Source organism: Haliotis rufescens, unplaced genomic scaffold, assembly GCF_023055435.1.
Source record: "Haliotis rufescens isolate VD_foot unplaced genomic scaffold, xgHalRufe1.0.p SCAF_88, whole genome shotgun sequence".
Taxonomy (NCBI): domain Eukaryota; kingdom Metazoa; phylum Mollusca; class Gastropoda; order Lepetellida; family Haliotidae; genus Haliotis; species Haliotis rufescens.
Window position 1 is genome coordinate 905,974 of NW_025964381.1, and position 25,986 is coordinate 931,959.

A 25,986-nucleotide genomic window follows, 5' to 3' on the forward strand; every position below is an offset into this window, starting at 1 on the left:
AACCAAATATATAATCCCCAGTTGGAATTCAAAGAAACAACCTACATGTGATATACGGTACTCTGAAAGTAGGTTAACTTCAGACATGGAAAAAAATAGAACACAACCAAGATTTTACAATATAACTGCATATATTGTTTCATAAATTTCTTTGTGCACATCTCATCTTATATATGTATATATATATATACAATTCTAAATACACAGCTTTACTAAGAAACAAAAACATACAAAGTACAAAACTCCTGCAATGCAATCCTCGGCAATATCTCAGCCACATAGCTTAGACAAAAAATATGTTCATTTCAGCAAAACTTGCTGCTCCTTCTTTATTGTTCTGATACTGACGCTTGTCTTCGGTGCTTTGTCAGAGTGATCTGAAAGTAAAGAAAAAAAATGTAAAGAATATGAGAACATAATTAAAATCACTGCATCTATACAATAAAAGCAAAAATAGTAACCTCATGAAGTTGGGTTGTTTCTCTGCCCACATTACACATATTCTAAGTAACGCTGACTAACCCTAATATTACACATCACAATACATATTTCAAAAGAAATGCAATATTTATTGAAATTACCTTTGATTGTTTTTGCAGTTTTTCATTGTTCTTCTCTATTGCCTCTTGAACTTTAGTTGGGAGGGTTGTCGCTTCCCTTGGGGCAGGCATGAAGGGCTTGAAGTCTGATAGCTTGGTGGTGGGTGTCCGGATGTCCCCAATCTTGAAGGAGGGCATCGCGGGTTGTTGCAGGCTTCTGTCTAAGTTCCCTTGCACTAAACACTTAACAGTTGATCCAAATCTTCATGCGTGTGCCCCACCATGAGAAAGAAAGTTTCACCTGAAAATGGTATTTACATCAGTATTATCACTATGAAAACAAATCAAATTGTACAAAACTTGTTTATTTTTACAGAATATTGATTTGAATATTGAGAGAAAAATCAATCTTGTGCATTTAAGTTTCAACATTGTGTGCAGATTCTTTTATACTTAGGATGAGCAACTGGACATGAAATACTTGCTTCAAAACAATTGTAATGTGGTTTAAAACAATTTACATAAATTATAAAAATATTAACCACATGTGACTTCAGCATTTACTTTGAATTGTATAGTATAGCCTCAAGGAATAAATATGCTATACATGATATTGTATGTGGAGTCATATACCAATAATTTCATTGATAACTATCTTCATGATAGCACTAAAAGTGATACCTTGGATTGCAGCGTCCACTTTTGACTGGCCGACAAAGTCTTGCAGCTTTACTGGTCCTGGAAATGTCAAATAAATATTTAAACAATACATAAATTGCAACTTTAATGTAATTGGATAGTCATACAAATATAACAATTGCCAATTTCCATTCTCAAAAATCCACAATTCCTCCAAAATTAGACAAGCCTACCAGACAAACATTGAATTTATTCAACAGGCCCGTACCAAGCATTTAGCTAAGACAAAGATAAATTTCTATCCTTCTAAACGTGTGTTACAATTATAATGTACAAACAAATGTATTGACATACATGGCACGATCCCATTACAAAACAAATCCCATTACATCCTTTACTAATAATATTGGACAAACTACAATAACGTAACCCATATATGTGCACTGTGGATACTAAGCTCCACTGGTTTCTAAATAAGAATCTACATAACTCCCTACCAATAGGATATGTAGACAGTAATATATGTTTTGGTTTGTTTTGTTGTTTACTGCCGCATTCAGCAATATTCCACCTATATGACAGCGGTCTGTAATTAATCGAATCTGGACCAGACATTTCAGAGATTCATATCATGAGCATCAATGCAGGTCAGCGAGCCTGACCACGCAATAGTGTTAGTCGCCTCTTAAGACAAGCATAGAATTCACTGGAAACTGGAAAGGAAATATCACAAAAAGACATGGTGTGCTTGGATACCAATTACACAATAATGACCCATTAAATCGGGATTAGTGCACTTTACCGGGCGCACTTTTTCAGATCCAATTAGCGCTGTTGGGGCTCGAACGCGCTTCGCCGACTCACCGGCTCTGCTAATTAATGCGTTAATTAGCCGACGCTCTACCACTGGACCACAGGCGCTATCACATGTAATCAGTGCTCGTTTAACAGGTCATTAGAATCACCATTGACATGCATGTGTAATTGAGAAAACAATGAATTGCGCATGCGTGTGACGTCATGGCCCGCTCTCCCATTCATCTTTTCTTGAAACCACACCCGCAATTGTTTATGTCAACAACCAATGGGATTAACTGAATTAACGCTTGAAAAAGTAAGAATTTATGGCTAACCCTTGCCCAAAGCCAGCTAACCCTAATGACCGAAAAACGGGTGTTGGATCGTAAAGACGTGTAAGTTTCCCTAAGACCTAGAACGGGTGTTTGATCGTAAAGATGTGTAAGTTTCCCTAAGACCGAGAACGGGTGTTTGATTGTAAAGATGTGTAAGTTTCCCTAAGACCGAAAACGGGTGTTGGATCGTGAAGCGAGAGTCACCAGAGCGTGAGGCACGGTAACGGTATAACGAGACAGCGTGGCACTATAGCGCGGTAATTGAGCGGATGGTAGAGCTCGGGCTGCGCCCGGTAAACTGCATTGTTGCCCAGAAATTCGAGAAGAAAATTCGCGAAATTCGATATCGACATGTCCTCTCAAAACGAAGAAAGGGTTCTATCACTAGGTCCACGCGAGAGTATGTCTCGTAAACTTGCCTAGCCCTACGCCTACTGTTTGCACCACCGAGTAGACCGAGCCACCCGCCAACTCGCACCCTAATTAAGTCATGGCCCTGTGGGCAACGAGGGCAACACTTACCTGGTATACTACGTACGTAACACCAATATAATGCCACGCGAAGCCATATATATATAAAGGCTACACAATCCGCGTATGTTCGCAGAGCCCTGGCTCTTCCGCTCTTCCTTTCCTAGCTCATGTTGACATTTTGATAAAAAAACAAAACATGCACCGTGCTTTGATTCCGAAACGAAATTTAAATTGGCAACACAGTCGGTGGTGGTAAAAAAACCCAGCGCAACGAAGCCGATGGAGTACCTCACCCCTACATTCGCCGTACCAGTTTATTTTCGCGTTCGTAGCTCAACTCTACCTAATAGTGCCGATGCAATAAATGAGCTATAGTTAACGACATTGCACATAAGCATTACTTACCAATTTCAGTGTTTTTCCTTTTGGGCAGATTTCTTGAAGAAAGATGTCTGCCTTGACTGTTGATGACGTTGGTAAGATCTGTAATAGGGTAGCAACATGTTCAGTGAATATGTTCAAAAAGAAACCATGATCCAAACAGAAGGCAAAAGTTCTTTAAGATATATACAGTGTTTGGTGTACAAAAATAGAATAAAATGCCTTACCCATGTCAACGTTGTTGAAGCAGAGCTGGTGAACCCTCCTCAAGGTATCCAGAGCTTCTCACTGCGACCAGAACTTGGGTTTTCGATGTGATTTACCGACTTGTTGAATAGTTATCGTTTGATCGTCTGACAGAACGTTCTCGACGATTTAACGATATTTAACGATACCTGATTAGGGTTAAATCTATATATACCATTTTTATGGTCGGGCGTCCACGGCTGATTGGTATATCAAATCAAACACAAGGGTGTATATCATGCCCCTGAGTGTTCACGCCTCACTGGGTGGTCACGTAATAAGGTGTGGCACCAGCATCTCGGGTTACAATTTGATATTAATTCAAGTACTCCACTGATAATGTACATAGGTAGTTAACTTAATTACATTCAGTTTTGTCCGACAAGGAGCGAGTTTACTTTTTTTTAGACACAGACTTTGTAACAGGCTCTTCCCCTGGAAACACATATATTGTAAATAAATATTTTGCCGTTTCCATCAACTTTATCACGTGATGTTCTATAACTGTTGTCTTGTACACTATCCATAGTGTAAGTCAGCTGGCTCGAGGAATTTTCATATAGTATTATCATTAAACAACATACCCTATGCAACAGTTATGTTGCTACCCAGACAAAACTATTTTTATATTCTATGTTAAATGTAAACGATCAGTTTTTATTATAAATACAAAACCACCTTTTAAGCGGTAATACCTATCACGCATTAAACAACATATATGAACAACCATGTGATTATAAAGTCTCACGTTGGTTCCTCCGTGCAACTTCATGCCTGACTTACATTCATATTGTTCTTTCACCACACTTACGCTTCTCCACATTTAGAAAGAAGCTGTGTACACAGTGTTCTTGCGAGTTAGAATAACGCGTCCGGTTTGGCGGCAACTTCAAAGAGTGGACATATGGTTGCTCCTTCAGGTAGCTATAATTACCCTCTCTATAGTGCAATATCGTATTATCCATTTGTAATGAATGACAGTAACACTAAATCGGATTGGATTCAGTTAAATCTACATTTCTCAAGGTCTCTAACATCGAGATTTGAAATATCTTTCATGTAAATACCTTCTTTGTCATGTGACTTGTATATATTCAGAATCGTACCTACGAACAATGTCTTTGAACAATGGCACAAGCAACGTGGTCTCTTTCTGTAAAACATAGCACTCTTTATTTCAGCCACAGCAAAGATCCCGAACCACGTGCAGTCAGCAGAGTTACAGCGTCTGGTTACCGTCTTGCAGTTACGATACAGGTAAGACGTCAAAATATTTATTGTTTTATTTCTGGAAACGCCGACCCTAGAACGTGGAATTTTGGTAACACGGTTATTTCATATAACAACAACCAAATAACAACCTGTACTCCAAACAGTGAATGTGTGGCTCTGCTGCCATGCGAAACGCGATTTGTAAGAGTCTAATTTTAGTGTATTTATTTCTACCACTTTTGATAAAAAAATACGCAAACAATCTAATCTGAAAAGGAGATATCTCCATCCCCTATGGTGTTATTGCGACTCGTATACTGTCTACATGTACATTAGGCAACTTATTGTAGCTGTATGGCGACACTTGTAGTGTAGCTATGTGACCATGAATTTGCCTGTGGTGATCAGTGAAAGTGATAACACGGAAAATTACAAAATACCAATCCATGCAGTATTTTGATGATTTACATGCGAGTTTTCTATTATTTATAACGTTAGAAATATTTAGATAAAAATAACTTTATAGACCCTATGTTTATTAATATAACAAATTGTTGTATTAATGTTTTCCTAAAATAAACATATATATCATCTTTTCTTATTGCCCCATCAAAGCTGGTGTTGAGACAATATAGAATACCCAAACGACGCATATTGTACGTGCCGTGCCGCCAGACTTCCTGCCAACTTGGCAATTAAATATCCTCGGGTATTGTCACTTCATACGGTGATACATTGTCTCGCGCACGTGGTCGGTGGGTTTTGTCTATCAGCGCCACGATCACGTGATCGTTTTGTTAATTACTCTGTGTTACGGTCTCGCCGATCCTAAACTTTCAAAGCCTTCAATAAAATTTATGAGATCATTATCTTATCTTTATTCCGACTGAATCCACCTTTATTTCAGACGTCCCCTCACAAACACACTCCCAATGCAAATTCACTGAGGCTTGACCGTTACCAATTAACAGCTGTCAATTAAACAGTTCGCATCTAAGTAGTATGTTATCGAATATATTGAAAACCTTTAGCGTGCTACTTTAGGGGGGGGGGGGGGGGGGGGGGGGGTTAAAGGAGGGTGTTGGTTGTTCACAGGGTTACTCGACAATCACAATGTATACCGGTATTTCAATAATTGTATGATATATTTAGTCCTTGGGCAGCCCCAATCTAAAAACAACAATAAAATCCTAACTCTCACCGACTCCCTTAGTGGACTAAAAGCCCTCCAAAACAAAAATACCAAAAAACGACCTAAATTAATAAACCAAATACTTAAAAGCTCCGACGACCTAACAAAAGCAGGCAAACAAATAAAGCAGCTAAATTATCTCTCAAAATACCAGTAATAAGCCTAAACCTACCCATCTCAAAATCAGAAATTAAAAGTGTAAACAAACAAAAAATAACCATAAAATGGCATAATCAATATCAAAACTCAAATAGCCAAATCAAAAAAGTGCTCAGAAAACCACTAGCCAAAACCTAAAATCCTACACCTCTCTAAAAAAATTGACAGATTTATTACAAAACTCCAAACAGGACACACGAACCTAAATAACCACCTAAAAAAACTTAAAAGACACATCACAGGCAACTGCCCCCACTGCAAACAACCCGAAACCACAGAACACGCACTCATCCACTGCACCCACTACCAAACACACAGAACCACACTACAAACCACCCTCAATCTAAATAAGGTTCCTACTCTAGATGAAATAACCCTCAAAATATACCAGAAAACTTCAAGGCCCTAGGCGTATTCCTAATCAAAACAGACCTAATTAAGCGCATCTAAAAACTAATTATTCTACCAATCCAAAATCCAATAAACATACAAACACCCACCTCACCCGGCTCCCTTAGTTCCCTCCTCCACCCACCTCGGCATTTATTCCAAATTTAAAAATTCCAAAACTTCAATATAAGCAACCCCTAAAACCCCCCTCTTGGGTTGCACACATCACTTTCACCCTTTTCGGAATACAATAAATGGTCCGGCCAGGCCCGTGTGCGAAATACGCTACAGTCGGAAAGCGCACGTTAAATCTCCTATATCAGTCAGTCAGACCCCAGTGTTTCATATCATTTTCCCACCAAACTAAAAAAGAATAACCCCCAACTGGATATGTTTCGTTTCGTCTGTCGATTCATATTTTCGAAATTCAAGGGGAACCACTCCGGCTTATGCAGCACACACATTTGAGAAGGTTGCTTCAATAATAATACTACTTCTTACCATGGTTTCACTGTCGTTCGGAACTTTTTTAAGATCTGACATCAGATTATGCTGTCCGAAAATTTATCTATTTTTTTTTAGTGGAGACAGGCCTATCGGAAATTCGAACTTGAACAGCAACGCCAAAACCACATTCCGCCGCAGTGACCAGCTGCTGATGACATAGACTAGGCTAGCTTTACACTAAGTCTTGTACCAGGCTGGCCCCTCTGGGTAGTAGGTCTGGTCTCTCCTTTGTCCTTGGACCCCCTTTCCGATCATAAGGGTTGAGTACCCCTTGCCAATGAAACACGTGTTTACCACCCTTTTACCTTAGAGCACCCATTTACGACACATGGGGTTAGTTTTGAGTTCGGTTATGGTTTAGAAGTCTCTTGATATAAACATATTTATTTCCATAAAGTGGAGGGATTGGCAAACAAGCAAATTTTGCTTATCTGAATGCCTCTCCCAAACATGATACATAAGTCTCTTTTAACGAATTAATCCAATGTAATTTTCGCAGTATACTCATCCTTATATAATTTCAGCTTCATGACAGTGTGAACATTGAGTGCCCCCTACACAAGTATGCAGTCACTGACAACTTATGGAGTGACCTATACAAAACGGAAGATGCAGACGACTAGCACAAGCACGCACGCACACACACACTCAGACGCACGCACGCACATGCTATATAAGTGCAATTATCTTGGACGTGACATTCAACCCAATTTCAACTCACCTCACTTATCTTACTTTGTTCATGTGCCTAAAGTTTGTGGAATGTGTTAATTACTGAAATGAAAAGCATTTTAATGTTTTTTTCATATCTTTTCAGAATATGTGCACATAGCTTTCAATGACCAGACGAAAAAAAGAATTCATTTCAAGTATGTTGAGAAGAAAACGTAAGTAAAGCACACTATTTACATTCATAATACATTTTATTCCGCAGGCTCTATTGTAAAGTTAAACTCTAGCTGCGTATAGGCTGCCATTATCCATTATATTAGACAATATGGATCCACTCATCTATACATCTATTTTCTTTTGTGACAGGACCCATCTCTGAAAAAATCACCTCACCCAAGAAAATACGACTCAATTCATGAGAATGAAAAGTGCAAAGTCTCCCAAGAAATTGTCTTGAAATATAGCATGTGAATAAATAATTTTTTGAAATATCTCACGAAATTAGTTTTATTTTATTGCTTGTAACCATGTGAACTAAAAATGTTTGTTTTGAGGAAAAAGGTCATTTGAAGCAACTCCAGGTTAAACTATCCAATGATTGAATCTTATTTCTCCTGAATTAAAATAATTCTGCTAAATATTACTGCAGAAAAAAATTCGGCCAGAAATTTCTGTAGAAAAAAAAAAATTCGGCCAGAAATTTCTGTAGAAAAAAAAAATACTGCCAGAAATTTCTGCAGAAAAAAAAAATTCGGCCAGAAATTTTCTGCAGTAATGCATTTTCTGAGCCAATTTTTGAGCTTATGAACATGTGAACACACTGGGACACACATTATTTGGATTCGTCTCCTCGAGAGCTTTCCAGTGATATAAAACATGTTTTTGTAGCTCGCTTCCTTCTGTGTGGTCAAGTTCGGACTCCTGGCCATTCCTAAGTTGTCCCGCCCTGCCTTAAAAGCATCCGAATAACGTTCCCCACGGCGTCGCCAGACTCTCTGCCATCTGCTGTTGAGATACATTAACGGGAAGAGAAGAGGACTCTTCTCCGCTGTTGTTGGCGCCAATGCTGGTGCTGTGTTGCCCACTGTCTACGGTCCCGGCGATGATGTGGTGTCAGAATGGGTTCTCGGTGTGGCCTGTGAGAGAGGAGATGTCTGCCCATCAATCGTCGACGCACGGTGTCCGCACTAATGTGTTGCTGGTGTGTCGCCATGGTCTGTCGAGCAGTTTCCACAGCAGTAACAAAGCGATCTAGAAGATGCTGTCGCACAATCTGACGATCCTGACGTCGGTTGGTGACCCTTGGTCTTCCACTACGTGGTCGGTCATCTGTAGTGTTGGTGGTTTGGTACCGTTGCTGGAGCCTGTATATGGTCCTTAGGTGGAATTGAAATGCATTGGCTACTTGCCGGGCGGTTTGGCCAGCTTGCAATCGTCCAAGGGCTTGGTGTTGCTGATTTCTTGTCAATTTTGGCATGTTGTAGCAATTTACCAGCTATACTGATTAACTGTCTGTTGGTGTGAGAGTAACATGTACCGCTCGTTTGGGTCAGTGCACATTGTTTCAGTTGAAATTCGGTGGAAGCTCGTTACATTGTATTGGGGACAAGCATTATTTGTCAGGAATGTAGTATTATTTAATGTAAGCAGTGGCGAGGAAGTTTAGCTATATTTAGCTGCTGGTATTGTGCGTAAACTTCCGGAAAAGCATGGATGGATGTCAAGCCTCATGGAAACATGTAGAATATTTTGTGATGTAATGACAATGTGTATAAAGTTCTGGAAGCTATTTATACAATAACATTCAGCATCCCAGTAACAACTGTCATTCAGTTAGACATCAGTCAGCACCACAGTAACACAAATACTGTAATACAGTTACACAACATTAAGCACTGCAGTAACACCAATACTGTAATACAGTTATACATCAGTCAGCACTGCAGTAACACCAATACTGTAATACGGTTATATAACAGTCAACACTGCAGTAACACCAATACTGTAATACAGTTATACATCAGTCAGCACTGCAGTAACACCTATACTGTAATACAGTTATACTTCAGTCAGCTCTGCAATAACACCATAATGTAATACAGTTATACATCAGTCAGCACTGCAGTAACACCAATACTGTAATACAGTTATACATCAGTCAGCACTGCAGTAACAACAATACTGTAATACAGTTACACAACATGTAGCACTGCAGTAACACAAATACTGTAAAACTGTACAATAACATTCAGCATCCCAGTAACACAAGTACTGTAATACAGTTATACAACAGTCAGCACTGCAGTAACAACAATACTGTTATACAGTTATGCAACAGTCAGCACCCCAGTACCACCAATACTGTTGTACAGTTATGCAACAGTCAGCACTGCAGTTACAACAATACTGTTATACAGTTATACATCAGTCAGCACCCCAGTACACAAATACTGTCATAGAGTCATACAACAGTCAGCACTGCAGTAACACCAATAATGTAATACAGTTATACATCAGTCAGCACTCCAAGTAACACAAATACTGTAATACAGTTATACATCAGTCAGCACTGCAGTAACAACAATACTGTAATACAGTTATGCAAAAGTCAGCTCTACAGTAACAACAATACTGTTGTACAGTTATACAACAATCAGCACCCTAGTAACACAAATACTGTAATACAGTTATACACCAGTCAGCACTGCAGTAACAACAGTACTGTAATACAGTTATGCAACAGTCAGCACTGCAGTCACAACAATACTGTAATACAGTTATACATTAGTCAGCACCCCAGTACACAAATACAGTGATAGAGTCATACATCAGTCAGCACTGCAGTAACAACAATACTGTATTACAGTTATGCAACAGTCAGCACCCCAGTACACAAATACAGTCATAGAGTCATACATCAGTCAACACTGCAGTAACAACAATACTGTATTACAGTTATGCAACAGTCAGCACACCAGTAACACAAATACTGTAATACAGTTATGCAACAGTCAGCACCCCAGTATCAACAATACTGTTGTACAGTTATACATCAGTCAGCACTGCAGTAACAACAATACTGTATTACAGTTATGCAACAGTCAGCACCCCAGTATCAACAATACTGTTGTACAGTTATACATCAGTCAGCACTGCAGTAACAACAATACTGTATTACAGTTATGCAACAGTCAGCACCCCAGTAACACAAATACTGTAATACAGTTATGCAACAGTCAGCACTGCAGTAACAACAATACTGTAATACAGTTATACATCAGTCAGCACTGCAGTAACAACAATACTGTATTACAGTTATGCAACAGTCAGCACCCCAGTATCAACAATACTGTTGTACAGTTATACATCAGTCAGCACTGCAGTAACAACAAAACTGTATTACAGTTATGCAACAGTCAGCACCCCAGTATCAACAATACTGTTGTACAGTTATACAACAGTCAGCACTGCAGTAACAACAATACTGTAATACAGTTATGCAACAGTCAGCACTGCAGTAACAACAATACTGTACTACAGTTAACATCAGTCAGCACTGCAGTACACAAATCCTGTGATACAGTTATACAACAGTCAGCACTGCAGTAACACCAATAATGTAATACAGTTATACATCAGTCAGCACTGCAGTAACAACAATACTGTGATACAGTTATACAACATTCAGCACCCCAGTAACACAAATACTGTAATACAGTTATACAACAGTCAGCACTTCAGCACCAACAATACATTAATACAGTTATACAACAGTCGGCACTCCAGTACCAACAATACTGTTTGACAGTTATACAACAGTCAGCACTCCAGTACCAAAAATACTGCTATAAAGTTATACAACAGTCAGCCCTCCAGTAACAGCAATACTGTTCTACAGTTATACAACAGTCAGCACTGCAGTAACAACTATCCTGTCACACAGTTATAAAACAATCAGCTCTCCAGTAACTCGAGTCCTCTGTTCAGTGTGCATGTCCGGGGTAAACACGCCTCTGTAGACAACACTTGGCATTTGATCTGGTGACTCGACATCTGACTATGGACCTGTTCCTCGATGCAACAGAGCGTAAACCCGTACGAAGTCTGCACCACCCGGACGTCTTCTCGTATATAGTTTCGACCGCCTACAGTCTATTCAACTGCGGTTACATTGTTCAGGCCTACCCTGAAAAGCTTCACAAGCTATACGATTACACTGACATGATTCAGGTGTAGCCCCGCCAAACGTTCAGTGCACAAGCTGTACAATTGCACATACACAACTCGGGTGTAGTCAATCGATAGGTATTGCCTCGCTAAATCCGCATTACCTTCCAGAGGAGATTGCATTTCTGATGAGTGTTGTTTGCTGGTGATTATGTTAGAGGGACACTAGCTTGGCACTTGATGCCACTGTGACAACAGTCTGTTCATGCTTTGGGTAAGTCGAGATCCACTTATTCAGTTACAGCCATATTAGACTTGTACACACAACTCCAGATATGTCGTTGAAATTTACAAAACCACTTACTACAGAAAGCGAGATGCAGCATGCCAACATCACGGCAGATCCACGTTGACATAATACAGTGCAGTTTAATATACCAACGTGGGGGACTTGAAGGAATGAACTATTCAGGGTTTGTCCCGCTATCGCTGACCAACTTTTCTGCAGGCCAGGCAATGAGGAAGTGGGACTCATGGCGGCCATTTTGTGAATTTGAATGTAGGTAGTTGTGTGAAGCCTATGTATGGCACGTCGGGATATTACTGGAAAACACCTTGAATGGAAAAAAACATTCTTCTTGCTATTTATGTTTGTTTGTTGTTTCATTCAGCAGTATTCCAGCTACATGATGGCGGTGTGTGAATAATCGAGTCTGGGCCAGACAATCCTGTGATTATGAGCATCAACAAGCAAGGGGTTGCTGAAGATGAATTCAAACCCGGATCTCAACGGGTCTCTTTGTACTTATGTTTTGAGATCTATTTTTATGAATTGTATTAGCAAAATATAACTTGTAACAGTGTAATCTTAACAATTGGATGATAACGTGTGGTTGTTTTGTTTTGTTTTCTTTCAGGAGTTATTGTCTACATGCTGAAATGCTTGGATCGTCTTTGCTGATCATATTGGGTAAGTTCCCAGGTTACCACTACATTATCTGCTATATTTACCCTTGCAGGTAACTAAATGTATATACTTCTTTAAATGACACGGCAGAAGCTACAGTGAAAATGAAAACGAAGTTGACTTTTGGCTTTCAACTTTTTTATTCTATCAATGCAAAGTTTCGATACAGATGCAAGTATATATCTTTACCGCGGCAATAACTCGGTAGAACAAAGTCGCTTAGCTGATACTTGAATGATGATTGACAGAAGATGGAATCCATTATTCAACCCTGTCTCCATACATATATGTTCACTCAAAATGAGCGACAACTTGGTCGGACAAGATCATACAACTGATACATTAATGAAAAAGAAGAGACGTCTAAATCCACAATCCAACCTTGTCTCCATACATGAATCCACACGAGAACTCATCCAGACTGTGTGTTTGTATTGTTACCTTGTTATGTTTACCTAGGCTGAGGTCGACCTGTCTTATATAATATGTATGTATTGTGACCTTGTTATGCTTAATAAAGACTGAGGTCGACCTGTCTTATATAATATGTACGCATTGTGACCTTGTTATGTTTAATATAGGCTGAGGTCGACCTGTCTTATATAATATGTAGGCATTCTGACCTTGTTATGTTTAATATAGGCTGAGGCCGACCCGTCTTATATAATATGTAGGCATTGTGACCTTGTTATGCTTAATAAAGACTGAGGTCGACCTGTCTTATATAATATGTAGGCATTCTGACCTTGTTATGTTTAATATAGGCTGAGGCCGACCCGTCTTATATAATATGTAGGCATTGTGACCTTGTTATGCTTAATAAAGACTGAGGTCGACCTGTCTTATATAATATGTAGGCATTGTGACCTTGTTATGTTTAATATAGGCTGAGGCCGACCTGTCTTATATGTATGTCTTGAACAGTGGAATTGTGCTACCATACTCATAGTCATGTGATCTTTCTATGAGTGACTTTGGTTCAACACTGTTTTGACGACATGTCAACTAAATGTGGGAGGATATTCCTACGTGAAGCAGGTCTTTGATGTTTGGTACTGAGGTGAAACCCACGGACAGGATGTGGTGCTGACAAACCTGGACACATGGTCAGTGCGCATCTGGCGCACCCACCTACGTGTCTTAACTCCTTACGTGGTTGGGGCCGTCATGACCCCGATCTATTGACTACTGACAGATATTTTCACTAGCCTAATCATGCAAGCTTCAAACACGTCGGCAATATGGTAGATATACATGTGATTATATTTATGCGTTTAAAACATAAAACTAATCCAAGGGAAGTAACTCTTCTCTCTTGAAAACTTGATCCAACTATTGCCACATTAACTTCAAATGAACTTCTGTTTTCAGTTTCTACAGTACAGTATGTCCCAGTGTGCGAGTGGGGCAAGTATGGACACAACTGTGACCGACTATGTTCAGATCAGTGTAGACTTCATCCTGTCAGAAACCTTCGACACTGTCACAAAGATACTGGGAAGTGTTCAGAAGGGTGTGTTCGTGGTCGGCATGGTGACCACTGTGATAAATTTTGTAGCCCGAACTGTATCAAAAACTCGTGCATTCAACTCAATGGGAAATGCAACATCGGGTGTATGGAAGGATACAGTGGATATTTCTGTAACATAACAACAGGTACGCAAATACAGACAACAGTCCACAGATACTATTCTATACACAGATTCTGATGTTAGTATTTTTACCTTACCTTCTTTATCTTTCTTTCTGAATATGAGATTGTTATTCTGTCTTCAGTTGGGATGAACTTTGAAGTGATGGTTAGTAGATCACTTTCATTGAACTGTTTTCAATGAGACTTTTGCAGTAATTTCTACACGAGAAATATGCTCACTTATTCGATTCCTTTTCACTGTTGGTTGCACAGATACATGTGATTATATTTATGTGTTTAAAACACAAAACTCATTTAAGGGAAGTAATTCTTCTCTCTTGAAAACTTGATCCAACTATTGCCCACATTAACTTCAAATGAATGTTTGTTTTCAGTTCCTGCAGTACAGGGTGTCCCAGTGTGCGAGTGGGGTAGGTATGGACACAACTGCGACCGACTTTGTTCAGGTGACTGTGGACTTTACCTTGGCACAAAGCTTCGACCCTGTCACAAATATACTGGGAAGTGTTTACAAGGGTGTGTTCGTGGTTGGCATGGTGACCACTGTGATCAACTTTGTAGCCCCAACTGCATCAACACCATCTGTAACCAAGGCAACGGGGGATGTACCATCGGGTGTATAGATGGATACAGTGGATATTTCTGTAACACAACAGCAGTTACGCAAAAACAGACAACAGGTTAATAGATACAGTTCTATAAACAGATTCTGATGTTAGTATTCTTATCTTACCTTTTTTATCTTTTTTTCTGAATATGAGATTATTATTCTGTCTTCAGTTGGGATGAACTTTGAAGTGATGGTTAGCAGATCACTTTCATTGAACTGTTTTCAGAATGTGCTCACATATTCGATTCCTTTTCACTGTTTGTTGCACAGATACATATGATTATATTTATGCGTTTAAAACATAAAACTAATCCAAGGAAAGTAATTCTTCTCTTTGAAAACTTGATCCAACTATTGTCCACATTAACTACAAATGAACTTCTGTTTTTAGTTTCTACAGTACAGGGTGTCCCAGTGTGCGAGTGGGGCAAGTATGGACACAACTGTGACCGACTATGTTCAGATCACTGTGGACTTTACCTTGGCACAAAGCTTCGACCCTGTCACAAATATACTGGGAAGTGTTTACAGGGGTGTGTTCGCGGTCGGCATGGAGACTACTGTGATCAACTTTGTAGCCCGAACTGCATCAGCACTATCTGCAACCAAGGCAACGGGGGATGTACCATCGGGTGTGTAGATGGATACATTGGATATTTCTGTAACACAACAGCAGGTACGCAAATACAGACAACAGGTAAATAGATACAGTTCTATAAACAGATTCTGATGTTAGTATTCTTATCTTACCTTTTTTATCTTTTTTTCTGAATATGAGATTATTATTCTGTCTTCAGTTGGGATGAACTTTGAAGTGATGGTTGGCAGATCACTTTCATTGAACTGTTTTCAATGAGACTTTTGCAGTACTTTCTACACGAGAAATGTGCTCACATATTCGATTCCTTTTCACTGTTGGTTGCACAGATAAATGTGATTATATTTATGCGTTTAAAACATAAAACTAATCCAAGGGAAGTAACTCTTCTCTCTTGAAAACTTGATCCAACTATTGTCCACATTAACTTCAAATGAACTTCTGTTTTCAGTTTCTACAGTACAGTATGTCCCAGTGTGCGAGTGGGGCAAGTATGGACACAACTGTGACCGACAATGTTCAGATCAGTGTAGACTTCATCCTGTCAGAAACCTTCGACACTGTCACAAAGATACTGGGAAGTGTTTACAAGGGTGTGTTCGCGGTCGGCATGGTGACCACTGTGATCAACTTTGTAGCCCGAACTGTATAAGAAACTCGTGCATTCAACTCAACCGGGAATGCACCATTGGGTGTATGGAAGGATTCAGTGGATATTTCTGTAACATAACAACAGGTACATAGATACAGTTCTATAAACAGATTCTGATGTTAGAATTCTTATCTTACCTTTTTTATCTTTTTTTCTGAATATGAGATTATTATTCTGTCTTCAGTTGGGATGAACTTTGAAGTGATGGTTGGCAGATCACTTTCATTGAACTGTTTTCAATGAGACTTTTGCAGTACTTTCTACACGAGAAATGTGCTCACATATTCGATTCCTTTTCACTGTTGGTCGCACAGATACATGTGATTATATTTATGCGTTTAAAACATAAAACTAATCCAAGGGAAGTAACTCTTCTCTCTTAAAAAACTTGATCCAACTATTGTCCACATTAACTTCAAATGAACTTCTGTTTTCAGTTTCTACAGTACAGGGTGTCCCAGTGTGCGAGTGGGGCAAGTATGGACACAACTGTGACCGACTATGTTCAGATCAGTGTAGACTTCATCCTGTCAGAAACCTTCGACACTGTCAGAAAGATACTGGGAAGTGTTCAGAAGGGTGTGTTCGTGGTTGGCATGGTGACCACTGTGATCAACTTTGTAGCCCGAACTGCATCAAGACCACGTGCAATCAACCCAAAGGGGCATGTACCCTCGGGTGTATAGATGGATACAGTGGATATTTCTGTAACACAACAACAGGTACGCAAATACAGACAACAGGTACAAAGATACAGTTCAATAAACAGATTCTGATGTTAGTATTCTTATCTTACCTTTTTTATCTTTTTTTCTGAATATTAGATTATTATTCTGTCTTCAGTTGGGTTGAACATTGAAGTGATGGTTAGCAGATCACTTTCATTGAACTGTTTTCAATGAGACTTTTGCAGTACTTTCTACACGAGAAATGTGCTCACATATTCGATTCCTTTTCACTGTTTGTTGCACAGATACATGTGATAATATTTATTCGTTTAACAGGGCGGTCGGGTAGCCTAGTGGGTAAAGCATTCGCTCGTCACGACGAAGACCCGGGTTCGATTCCCGACGTTGGTACAATGTGTGGAATATTGCTAAAAACGACGTTAAACCATAATCACTCACTCACTCACTCACTCACTATTCGTTTAAAACACAAAACTCATCCAAGGGAAGTTACTCTTCTCTCTTGAAAAAACTTGATCCAACTATTGTCCACATTAACTCCAAATGAATGTTTGTTTTCAGTTTCTACAGTACAGGGTATCCCGATGTGCGAGTGGGGCAAGTATGGAGACAACTGCGACCGACAATGTTCAGATAAGTGCAGACTTCATCCTGTCAGAAACCTTCGACACTGTCACAAATATACTGGGAAGTGTTCAGAAGGGTGTGTTCGCGGTCGGCATGGTGACCACTGTGATCAACTTTGTAGCCCAAACTGTATAATAAACTACTGCATTCAACTCAACGGGGAATGCACCATCGGGTGTATGGAAGGATTCAGTGGATATTTCTGTAACATAACAACAGGATCACAGATACAGACAACAGGTACCGGAGACAATTCTTTAAACAGATCCTGATAAGAGTTGAGTCAGAACATAGGTACTTAGGGTAGATGTTAAGAAGATTGCATACAGCAGATTGGCAGCTCCAATACGTTGGTTCATACGACTATTTGGATTTCATTTGTAAATGTACAACATGTTTTGACATAAATCCAACCATACTTTTATTTGGTTTTACGCCAATAGATTATTAATTTTTACGGGATGTAATATGTGAACTCCTCACTAAAATGCACTTCAATAGTGACACCTAAGGTAAAATATGTCAGCTTCCTTTGAATGAGAAATGTTACTGTATACGAATGTGCCTACTTTCTTTGCACCGTCTGTACAAGTGGGGTGTTTTTGTTACATTAATGACATACTTATATAACGATACGGTCATAACAATAAATAAAATGATTAAAATAATACTAGGACATGAGAACATTGGAGTTTCAACGTAGTAATTAACAGTATGTGTCGAGTACTTCATCTGTTGAATGTAAGCCAGTGAAAGCCAGCTTGTCAGAGGGCGATAACATTATATGAACATGTTCTGTCGAAATTACTGATCTGAGCTGTTAAAACAACCAACAAAACCCCGCAAGTCACCTTGGTCATTGATAAGGAAATGGGCTGCGATTTGGAGACATATAGAGTACATGTTGGATGTTACATGGCAACGTTTCAGCATTTATGAGTGGCAGAGCAAGACGACGGTCAGTTATGCGTGTCCCTATGTTGCACATGTCGCACAAGCTACATTGGACAGCTCACGGGAACCGATCTTGAAAGAAGTAATAGCTGAAATACAAGGCATGAGGAGGGACATGCCAACTAATTTCGACAAAATGAGCACTATAACTCAAGTAGAGAAAGAGGTACATATTCTATCTGATGAAAATGGTGACTTTCGGGACCAACTTACTAACTTAACTCGTAAAGTGGACATGCTGGATAGCCAGGAGAGAAAGAACATTGTAATTGTTTATAACGCCGAGGAGACATTTAGAGAGTTAACAGTAGAGACAGGAAATAAACTGCTTGGGGTGATTGTTGATAACATGGAAATACAGGAAGAAACAATATTTGATAGAGTGAGTCGGCTACCAACGAAATCAAGTGGACCAAGGCACATTTTAGCTACGTTCAGGACTCCAAAACAGAAAGCCACTATCATGAGCCAAGTTAAAAAAATGGAAAGGCAAAACATAGGGATCTCCGTCGATTATACAGATGCAGTGAGACGTACCTGACAAACCTCCAATCCCTTCTTGGAGAAAGTGAGGGAAGAAGGCAAGTTTTCTATTTTGAAACATGACAAACTACAGATAGACAATAAACTCTACATGCTTGATGGGACTGATGTGGTCAACCTGGTACTTACATGCGTGAGAACCTTTAAACCTAGAAATCCAGAGTTGATGGGAGCAGAGTGAAATTAACAAGTAGGTCAACGCCCTAGCAATGCTAATGACACAACTGTTAGTAACTGTACAGTGTGGAATTTTGAAGATTTACAGAAGAAAACGGAAATACCCTCATTTATTGACTTTGTCCTGTTTTACGTTGTCACAGGAATTGTGGCAATTTGGGCAGGTCAGAATGATATATTTAGTCTTCCTGGTAACACCCAGACCGGGTCAAACCAGACCAAGACCCGCTGGTGCTTTTAGAAACTCTTGAGGACTCCTTGCTGTTGATAAAAAACCAAGCTTGCGTCATCTTGTGATCTTCATACAAACTGCAACACAACAGATAATATCATGTGGTTAAAGGTGATACTACAAACGACATCCATTTTTTTTGGCACTAGTGTATTACACATCAGTCAACTGAAGTGTACATTCAGCAGAACCTGTGTTGGATATGTTGGACAGGGATAACACACAAATCAAACAAATCATCCTGGTTGTAATATCATTGTAATGGGAGATCTGAACGCCAGGACAGGTTATAATGCTTGCCATGATTTTATCATTAATGATGACATTTCATATTTACCTATTGATGATGACCTTCACTATATCGAAGATTGTGAGTTCATTCAACGTGTCTCACAAGATTGCACTGTAAATAAGCGAGGTCTTAAATTACTGGATTTGTGCAAAACAACTGGTTTCAGAATCTGTAATAGTAGGCCTGGTGACGACGCAGGATATGGAAAGATAACATGTATAGCTAACGACGGTAAGAGTGTAGTCGACCACGTTATGGCTACAGAACATTCCTTTCCATACTGTACATCGTTTACAGTCTGTGATCAAGTAGAATCTTCACATTTGCCAGTTCTCTCCAAAGAAACGGTACATATACTAATACATATGAACATTTGTCACCAAAACAACGATTTATATGGAAAGATGACTTCAACGATGAGAACACTACCAAGTAAATTAATCTACCTGTTTCAATCCTACAGGATTTCCATTTCCAGCTGACTCAGCAAAACATTGATAATGCGGCTTCAATGTTTACAAGCATGATGACAACTTGTGCAAGCACCCGCGACAGGATTCTCACAACTCGTGCATCAACAATAGATTAAGGGGAGACAACTGGTATGGCCAGGACAGTCGAGAGGCAGGTGCAACCACTCGTTGATGGCTTCGCGCATTTCATTCCAGTAACAGTATATTTGTCAGACAGCAATACCTATCAGCTCGAAAATATTATAAAGACTTATGTATGGAGAAAATGGATGATGCATTTAATATGTTTGTTGAAAAATTAAAAGAAGCCATCTGTGAACACGACAGTAAACAGTTCTGGTCCATGCTTTCGTGAACCAGACCATAAAACAAACTCAATCACGCCAAAGGACTGGATGTGTCACTTTGAGACTTTTTTTGGATTCATGGGAGATATTGATGACTCTATTGATTTCTATACAACTATCGATGACTTTCTTAATAATTCTATTGATGAATATTCATTTATGGACCCTGATATAACTGAATCTGAACTCTGAGAAGTCATCCAGGATACGAAATCTGGAAAATCATCTGGATATTGTGGTTTGCCAATTGAATTTTTCAAAAATATACCCCTACCCTGTATTGAAATGTTTAAAAATTATATGATGTTGTACAAACCTTTGTATGGTGTTGTTAAAAGTAGGCTGTACTGATTAACACAAATTATGCATGAACACGGTGCAGCTCGTATTTCAATGGATGCTGGCTATGCATACTTTTAATATGTTAATATGGGTTGAGGCAGGGATGTCAAATGTCACGTTTTTGTTTTCTTTTTTTGATCAATGATATTTATTTTAAGTTCTGACGGACAAAGGGGATCACCATGGACCAATTGGAATTGTTTATATTGCTGTTTGCTGACGATATTGTCATGTTTGATTTCAGACAAGCTGACCAACAAAAGCGTTCATATAAATGTGCTATTTATCATAACAAATGGAAATTGAAGGTTAATATTGATAAAAGTAAAATCATTGTTTTTAGAAATCGTGGATCATTACGGTGTTATGTTATGTTTGTTTTAACACAAATTATCTTGAAATAGTTTCTTGCTATAAATAACTGGGTGTTCATTTTTCCTCATCTGCCTCATGGTACTTAACCCCCAAAATCATCAGCGCATCAAGCTTGGAAAGTTATCCAAATACTGCAATGTAAATCTTTTATGTTTCAAAAGCCAAAAATATAATATTATTCTTATGCATGCCCAACACTTCGAGTTGAACAAGGCCGAAATGGGGAAAATGCTGGGCTTATGATGTTAAAGACGTGTCATATAAGTATGGTTTTGGAGACGTTTGCCCTCATCAAAGTGTTGGCTGTGTTGATTTATTCATTGCTCAGAATCAAAATTTGCTTAGAATCAGTAGAATCAAAATTTGTGTGTCCAGTGTCCATTCTTTGCAGGTAAAAGAGAGTATTATTGTGTCCATCCAGACCAGCAGAAACTTAAAATGCTGTTCTTCAGCTCAAATCCGTATTTACTCAACAGTCTAGGGAAATATACTTTCTTAGCACTTAAGAGATGTCAGTAATTATCCTAAGTAGTAAAACTGTCCACTATTGTACATCCTAAGGCAGACATTCTGTGTGTGTGTGTGTGCGTGTGTGCGTGTGCGTGTGTGTGTGTGTGTGTGTGTGTGTGTGTGTGTGTGAGTATATACAATACAACATAAATATATTTTATTTATTTTTTAACAGTACTTCATCACCAAAGAAGGTCATAACATGTAATATTTCTTATCTGTGAAAGGAAAATAGTGTTTTTGACCATTTTGAGGTACACAGTATTTTATCAAAGCTGATCGGCATATCTTTGAGAGGCCCGATTTAAGGAACGACTATAAGCACTTTGACTATGACAGAGGGAAGCAAGTCTTTCAAAGAAGAAGTCGTAAACTTTAGGGGATGTACGTTGAGTATATAAGACAGACTATTTCCTCATACTGTGTTTGTTTGTTACAGGTGAGGGGCACATTAGACAGACTAATTAGTCATATTGTGTTTGTGTGTTACAGGTGAGGGGCACATTAGACAGACTAATTAGTCATATTGTTTTTGTTTGTTACAGGTGAGGGGCACATTAGACAGACTTATTAGTCATATTGTGTTTGTTTTGTTACAGGTGAGGGGCACATCAGACAGATTAATTAGTCATATTGTGTTTGTGTGTTAGAGATGAAGGGCACATTAGACAGACTAATTAGTCATATTGTGTTTGTTTGTTACAGGTGAGGGGCACATTAGACAGACTTATTAGTCATATTGTGTTTGTTTTGTTACAGGTGAGGGGCACATCAGACAGATTAATTAGTCATATTGTGTTTGTGTGTTAGAGATGAAGGGCACATTCGACAGACTAATTAGTCATATTGTGTTTGTTTTGTTACAGGTGAGGGGCACATCAGACAGATTATAATTAATTAGTCACATTGTGTTTGTGTGTTAGGGGTGAGTGGCACATTAGACACACTAATTAGTCATATCGTGTTTGTTACAGGTGAGGGTCACATTACACAGAGTATACAGTGGATGTGGATGTTACCTGTTGCGGTCTATATCTTTTCGACAATTTGTTGATGGAAGAGGTGAGTTTAATTTGTTTGGTTCGGGTGCTAACCTCAGACTACTTCAGCATCTACTCTATGATCAGTTCGGTTTGTTCAGCGTAACTTTGACATATTTTCCATGGATATAATTTTGTACTGGAATCAGAGATTTCAGGTTTACGAATACACAAATATTATTCTATATTTACCATGTTGCCATCAGTGATGGCAATTGTATCCGGTCGTTCTTTGATGGCAATTTTCATTCAACGCATGACATGGTTTTACTGGCAAATGTGTATACGTATTTGTGTGGGGTAACCCGAAGGGGTTGGTGTATACGAGGAAATGTCAAACAGGTACACTGTGTATTAATAACTAAATCTATTTGCATTGCTCGATGTAGAAGAACGTTTGACAAAGGGTTTACATGGCTGATAAGAAGGTAAGTCTCACGAAGACTTGTTCTTTAAAGCACGCGGTAGTATCTTCTGTAAAGATCTTCTGATTGTTGGTAGTGTTAGTGAAGAGGTGGGTGAGTAAGTTTGATGTAACACCGCCTTGGGCAGCAGTTCAGTTATATCACGTCGTGTCAGGTTGATGTGGGAGGAAAGCCGGAAGTGATGCAGGTCTCAGACGTTTACCACTTTGGTAAGACACGGACATTGTTATGGTGCTGACAAACCTAGACACATAGTCAGGGCGATATGGGATTATACGATCCTAGGTTTTCGCCATGCCTGAGGGACACTACTTAAGTGACACCCACGAACATGGATATGGTGCTGACAAACCTAGACACATAATCAGGGTGTTCTGTGATTCATACGATCCTAGGTTTTCACCATGCCTGATGGACACTACGTAAGTGACACCCACGGACATGGTTATGGTGCTGACAAACCTAGACACATAATCAGGACGATATGGGATTATACGATCCTAGGTTTTCGCTATGCCTGAGGGACACTACTCTGGTACGCGAAAAGGATGCAATTCTGCACAATAAACTGTTGCGTCTACGACAACTGAGCCAGATGTGCCCCTTGTTACTGTAGACACAACATTACTTTATTTTAATATTGCAGTTTTAAATACCTCCTCATTTATTCTTTTTCAGGAAGCCAAGGCGTTGTAAGTAATATAATTCTTTTTCATATTTTACTTGAAGCATACTTTGACAATATACATGTATGCATCTTAGCATCTTCTGTTGCAACCAGCCATCTGGTGAGTTGTTGGGATGTGGACGTTCTTGTTTCACATTTACGACTGCCTCTGCACTATTGCCAGAACCAGCATGTGACGGCAATGTCATGTTCCTTGTCTGGGAATCTAGCAAAGGGAATTCACTATTTCTCAGATTATTTGAGTAGATATTTTTAACAATTCACACTGCTATCTCTGACAGCGACGTAATTCACCATTCACTCAAGCCAACCACTTGGGCAGTTAGGTAAATACAACACAACCAAACAACACACGGGTGATAGTATGTCACATTATAGATGTCTACTGTAGCCACACACACAACGGTCTTTACCCCCATGACAGCCACCCCTAGGTATCTAATGTAGCCACACACACAACAGTCTTTACACCAACGACAGCCACCCCTAGGTGTCTACTGTAGCCACACAAACACACACAACAGTCTTTACACTCATGACAGCCACCCCTAGGTATCTAATGTAGCCACACATGACACTCATGACAGGCACACCTAGGTGTCTACTGTAGCCGCTCAGAAAACAGACTATAACACCAAGACAGGCACCCCTATGTCTCCACTGCAGTAACACAGACAACAGACAATAACACAGAAAAAGGCACCCCTATGTCTTCACTGAAGTAACACAGACAACAGACTATAACACCAAGACAGGCACCCCTATATCTCCACTGCAGTAACACAGACTACAGACTATAACACAAAAAACAGGCACCCCTATGCCTCCACTGCAGTAACACAGACAACAGGCATTTACACAAAAACAGGCACCCCTATGTCTCCACTGCAGTAACACAGACAACAGACATTTACACAAAAACAGGCACCCCTATGTCTCCATTGCAGTAACACAGACAACAGGCATTCACACAAAGACAGGCAACCTCTCGCCAACGACGACACAGACATCGACTTTACCAGCATAGACAGACACCCCACTGGTTTCTACCCCCACTGTAGCCACAAGAGAGCTGTTTAACATTAAGACAGGCGCATTTCATGTGATGGTCACTTTAATTTGAGCTTCGAACCTTTGCAAGTCATGAGCCAAACTTTTCAGACCCTGTGTCAATATCTGTAATTTAAATCTAGATTTAAAAAACGTGTTGCAAATATATTTCTTGAACGTTTATCTTTACCTATAAGCAGCAGAATCTATGCACTTGTATACAGAGGGACGTAGTTTAAATTCGGCAGGTGCACTATCGTGGCTTTTCAGGTTAAACGATCACCGGATTATGTGGTTTGTTTGTAGGCCTGGACAGTAGGGTAGGACATGTTTATCCTTTTCTCGAACACCTGGTGTCATCACTAATTGTCAGTGGTCCGTTCATAATTTCACAGTTACTTGGCCTTTTAGGCGGAAATATTAATGTTTGGACGGATACTGTAAACTCGTGCACCTCACATGGGCATTTTTGAGATCAGGTTCCGTCTTAGCGCAAACGGGCATACCTAAAACAATTGTCAACTCGTTGCGTAATGGTTCATATATATTTACCCATATATTTTATATATTTCAGATGCAATTTAAAGCACTTCTGGACATGCGGAATTATACAGTATGATTGAACACATTTAATTGTGTCTAGGGTATATGTTTAGATGCAAGACATGTGTAAAATCAAATTATTTCTTGGGGATTCTTTGACGAAGAACTTGAAATCATACGCGCATTCTGATTGGTTTGTCGTATTTTTGCACATAACATCCATCGATAATAATTAACATCAAAGTAAGAATCATTTCATTCGGGTGTAAGATCCTACTTTCCCCAAAACCACTACCACAAATCAAGTACTCAATAACGCTATCCCTTTCATCTAAATCTGAAAAGGTACAATTTCCTCTATTGAATATGATAAAACAAATCCTGCAAGAAACTGGACTGCATTACTTGTGGATATCACAAGCTGTACCAGATGTCCAGTGGGTCAAACAACAAGTGAAAATAGTATTAACAGATCAGTATAAACAAT

The 25,986-nt window shown here is 39.3% G+C and overlaps 1 protein-coding gene and 2 long non-coding RNA genes across 9 annotated transcripts; 2 read left to right on the forward strand and 1 right to left on the reverse strand.

Moving 5' to 3' along the window:
• Positions 1-324: 324 nt before the first annotated feature.
• LOC124142453 lies at positions 325-4,226 on the reverse strand. Of its 3 annotated transcripts, XR_007219508.1 has the most exons (5): positions 3,394-4,226; positions 3,191-3,268; positions 1,221-1,277; positions 582-840; positions 325-377 (listed from the first exon to the last, which is right to left on the reverse strand). It is a non-coding gene; the product is annotated as an uncharacterized LOC124142453 (long non-coding RNA). The 3 variants fall into 3 exon arrangements; XR_007219507.1 differs by lacking the exon at positions 3,394-4,226 and having other exon boundaries at positions 3,191-3,322; XR_007219509.1 differs by lacking the exons at positions 3,191-3,268; positions 3,394-4,226 and adding an exon at positions 2,834-3,058.
• A 172-nt stretch (positions 4,227-4,398) lies between these two features.
• On the forward strand, positions 4,399-7,955 carry LOC125377295. Its single transcript, XR_007219511.1, has 3 exons — positions 4,399-4,669; positions 7,690-7,759; positions 7,911-7,955. It is a non-coding gene; the product is annotated as an uncharacterized LOC125377295 (long non-coding RNA).
• A 3,660-nt stretch (positions 7,956-11,615) lies between these two features.
• On the forward strand, positions 11,616-25,554 carry LOC124114579 (cell death abnormality protein 1-like). 5 transcript variants are annotated; one of them, XM_048390243.1, is made up of 11 exons: positions 11,618-11,985; positions 12,629-12,681; positions 14,050-14,334; positions 14,707-15,012; positions 15,334-15,639; positions 15,992-16,276; positions 16,630-16,914; positions 17,443-17,748; positions 22,728-22,815; positions 23,897-23,910; positions 25,531-25,554. In XM_048390243.1, the coding sequence occupies exons 2-9, from the start codon at positions 12,651-12,653 to the stop codon at positions 22,805-22,807; spliced, it is 1,884 nt and encodes a 627-aa protein (XP_048246200.1). In that variant the 5' UTR covers positions 11,618-11,985; positions 12,629-12,650; the 3' UTR covers positions 22,808-22,815; positions 23,897-23,910; positions 25,531-25,554. The 5 variants fall into 5 exon arrangements, with proteins under 5 accessions (XP_048246204.1, XP_048246200.1, XP_048246203.1 ...); XM_048390244.1 differs by lacking the exon at positions 25,531-25,554 and having other exon boundaries at positions 11,619-11,985; positions 15,334-15,618; positions 23,897-24,606; XM_048390247.1 differs by lacking the exons at positions 14,707-15,012; positions 25,531-25,554 and having other exon boundaries at positions 11,616-11,985; positions 23,897-24,606.
• The last annotated feature ends 432 nt before the right edge of the window (positions 25,555-25,986 follow it).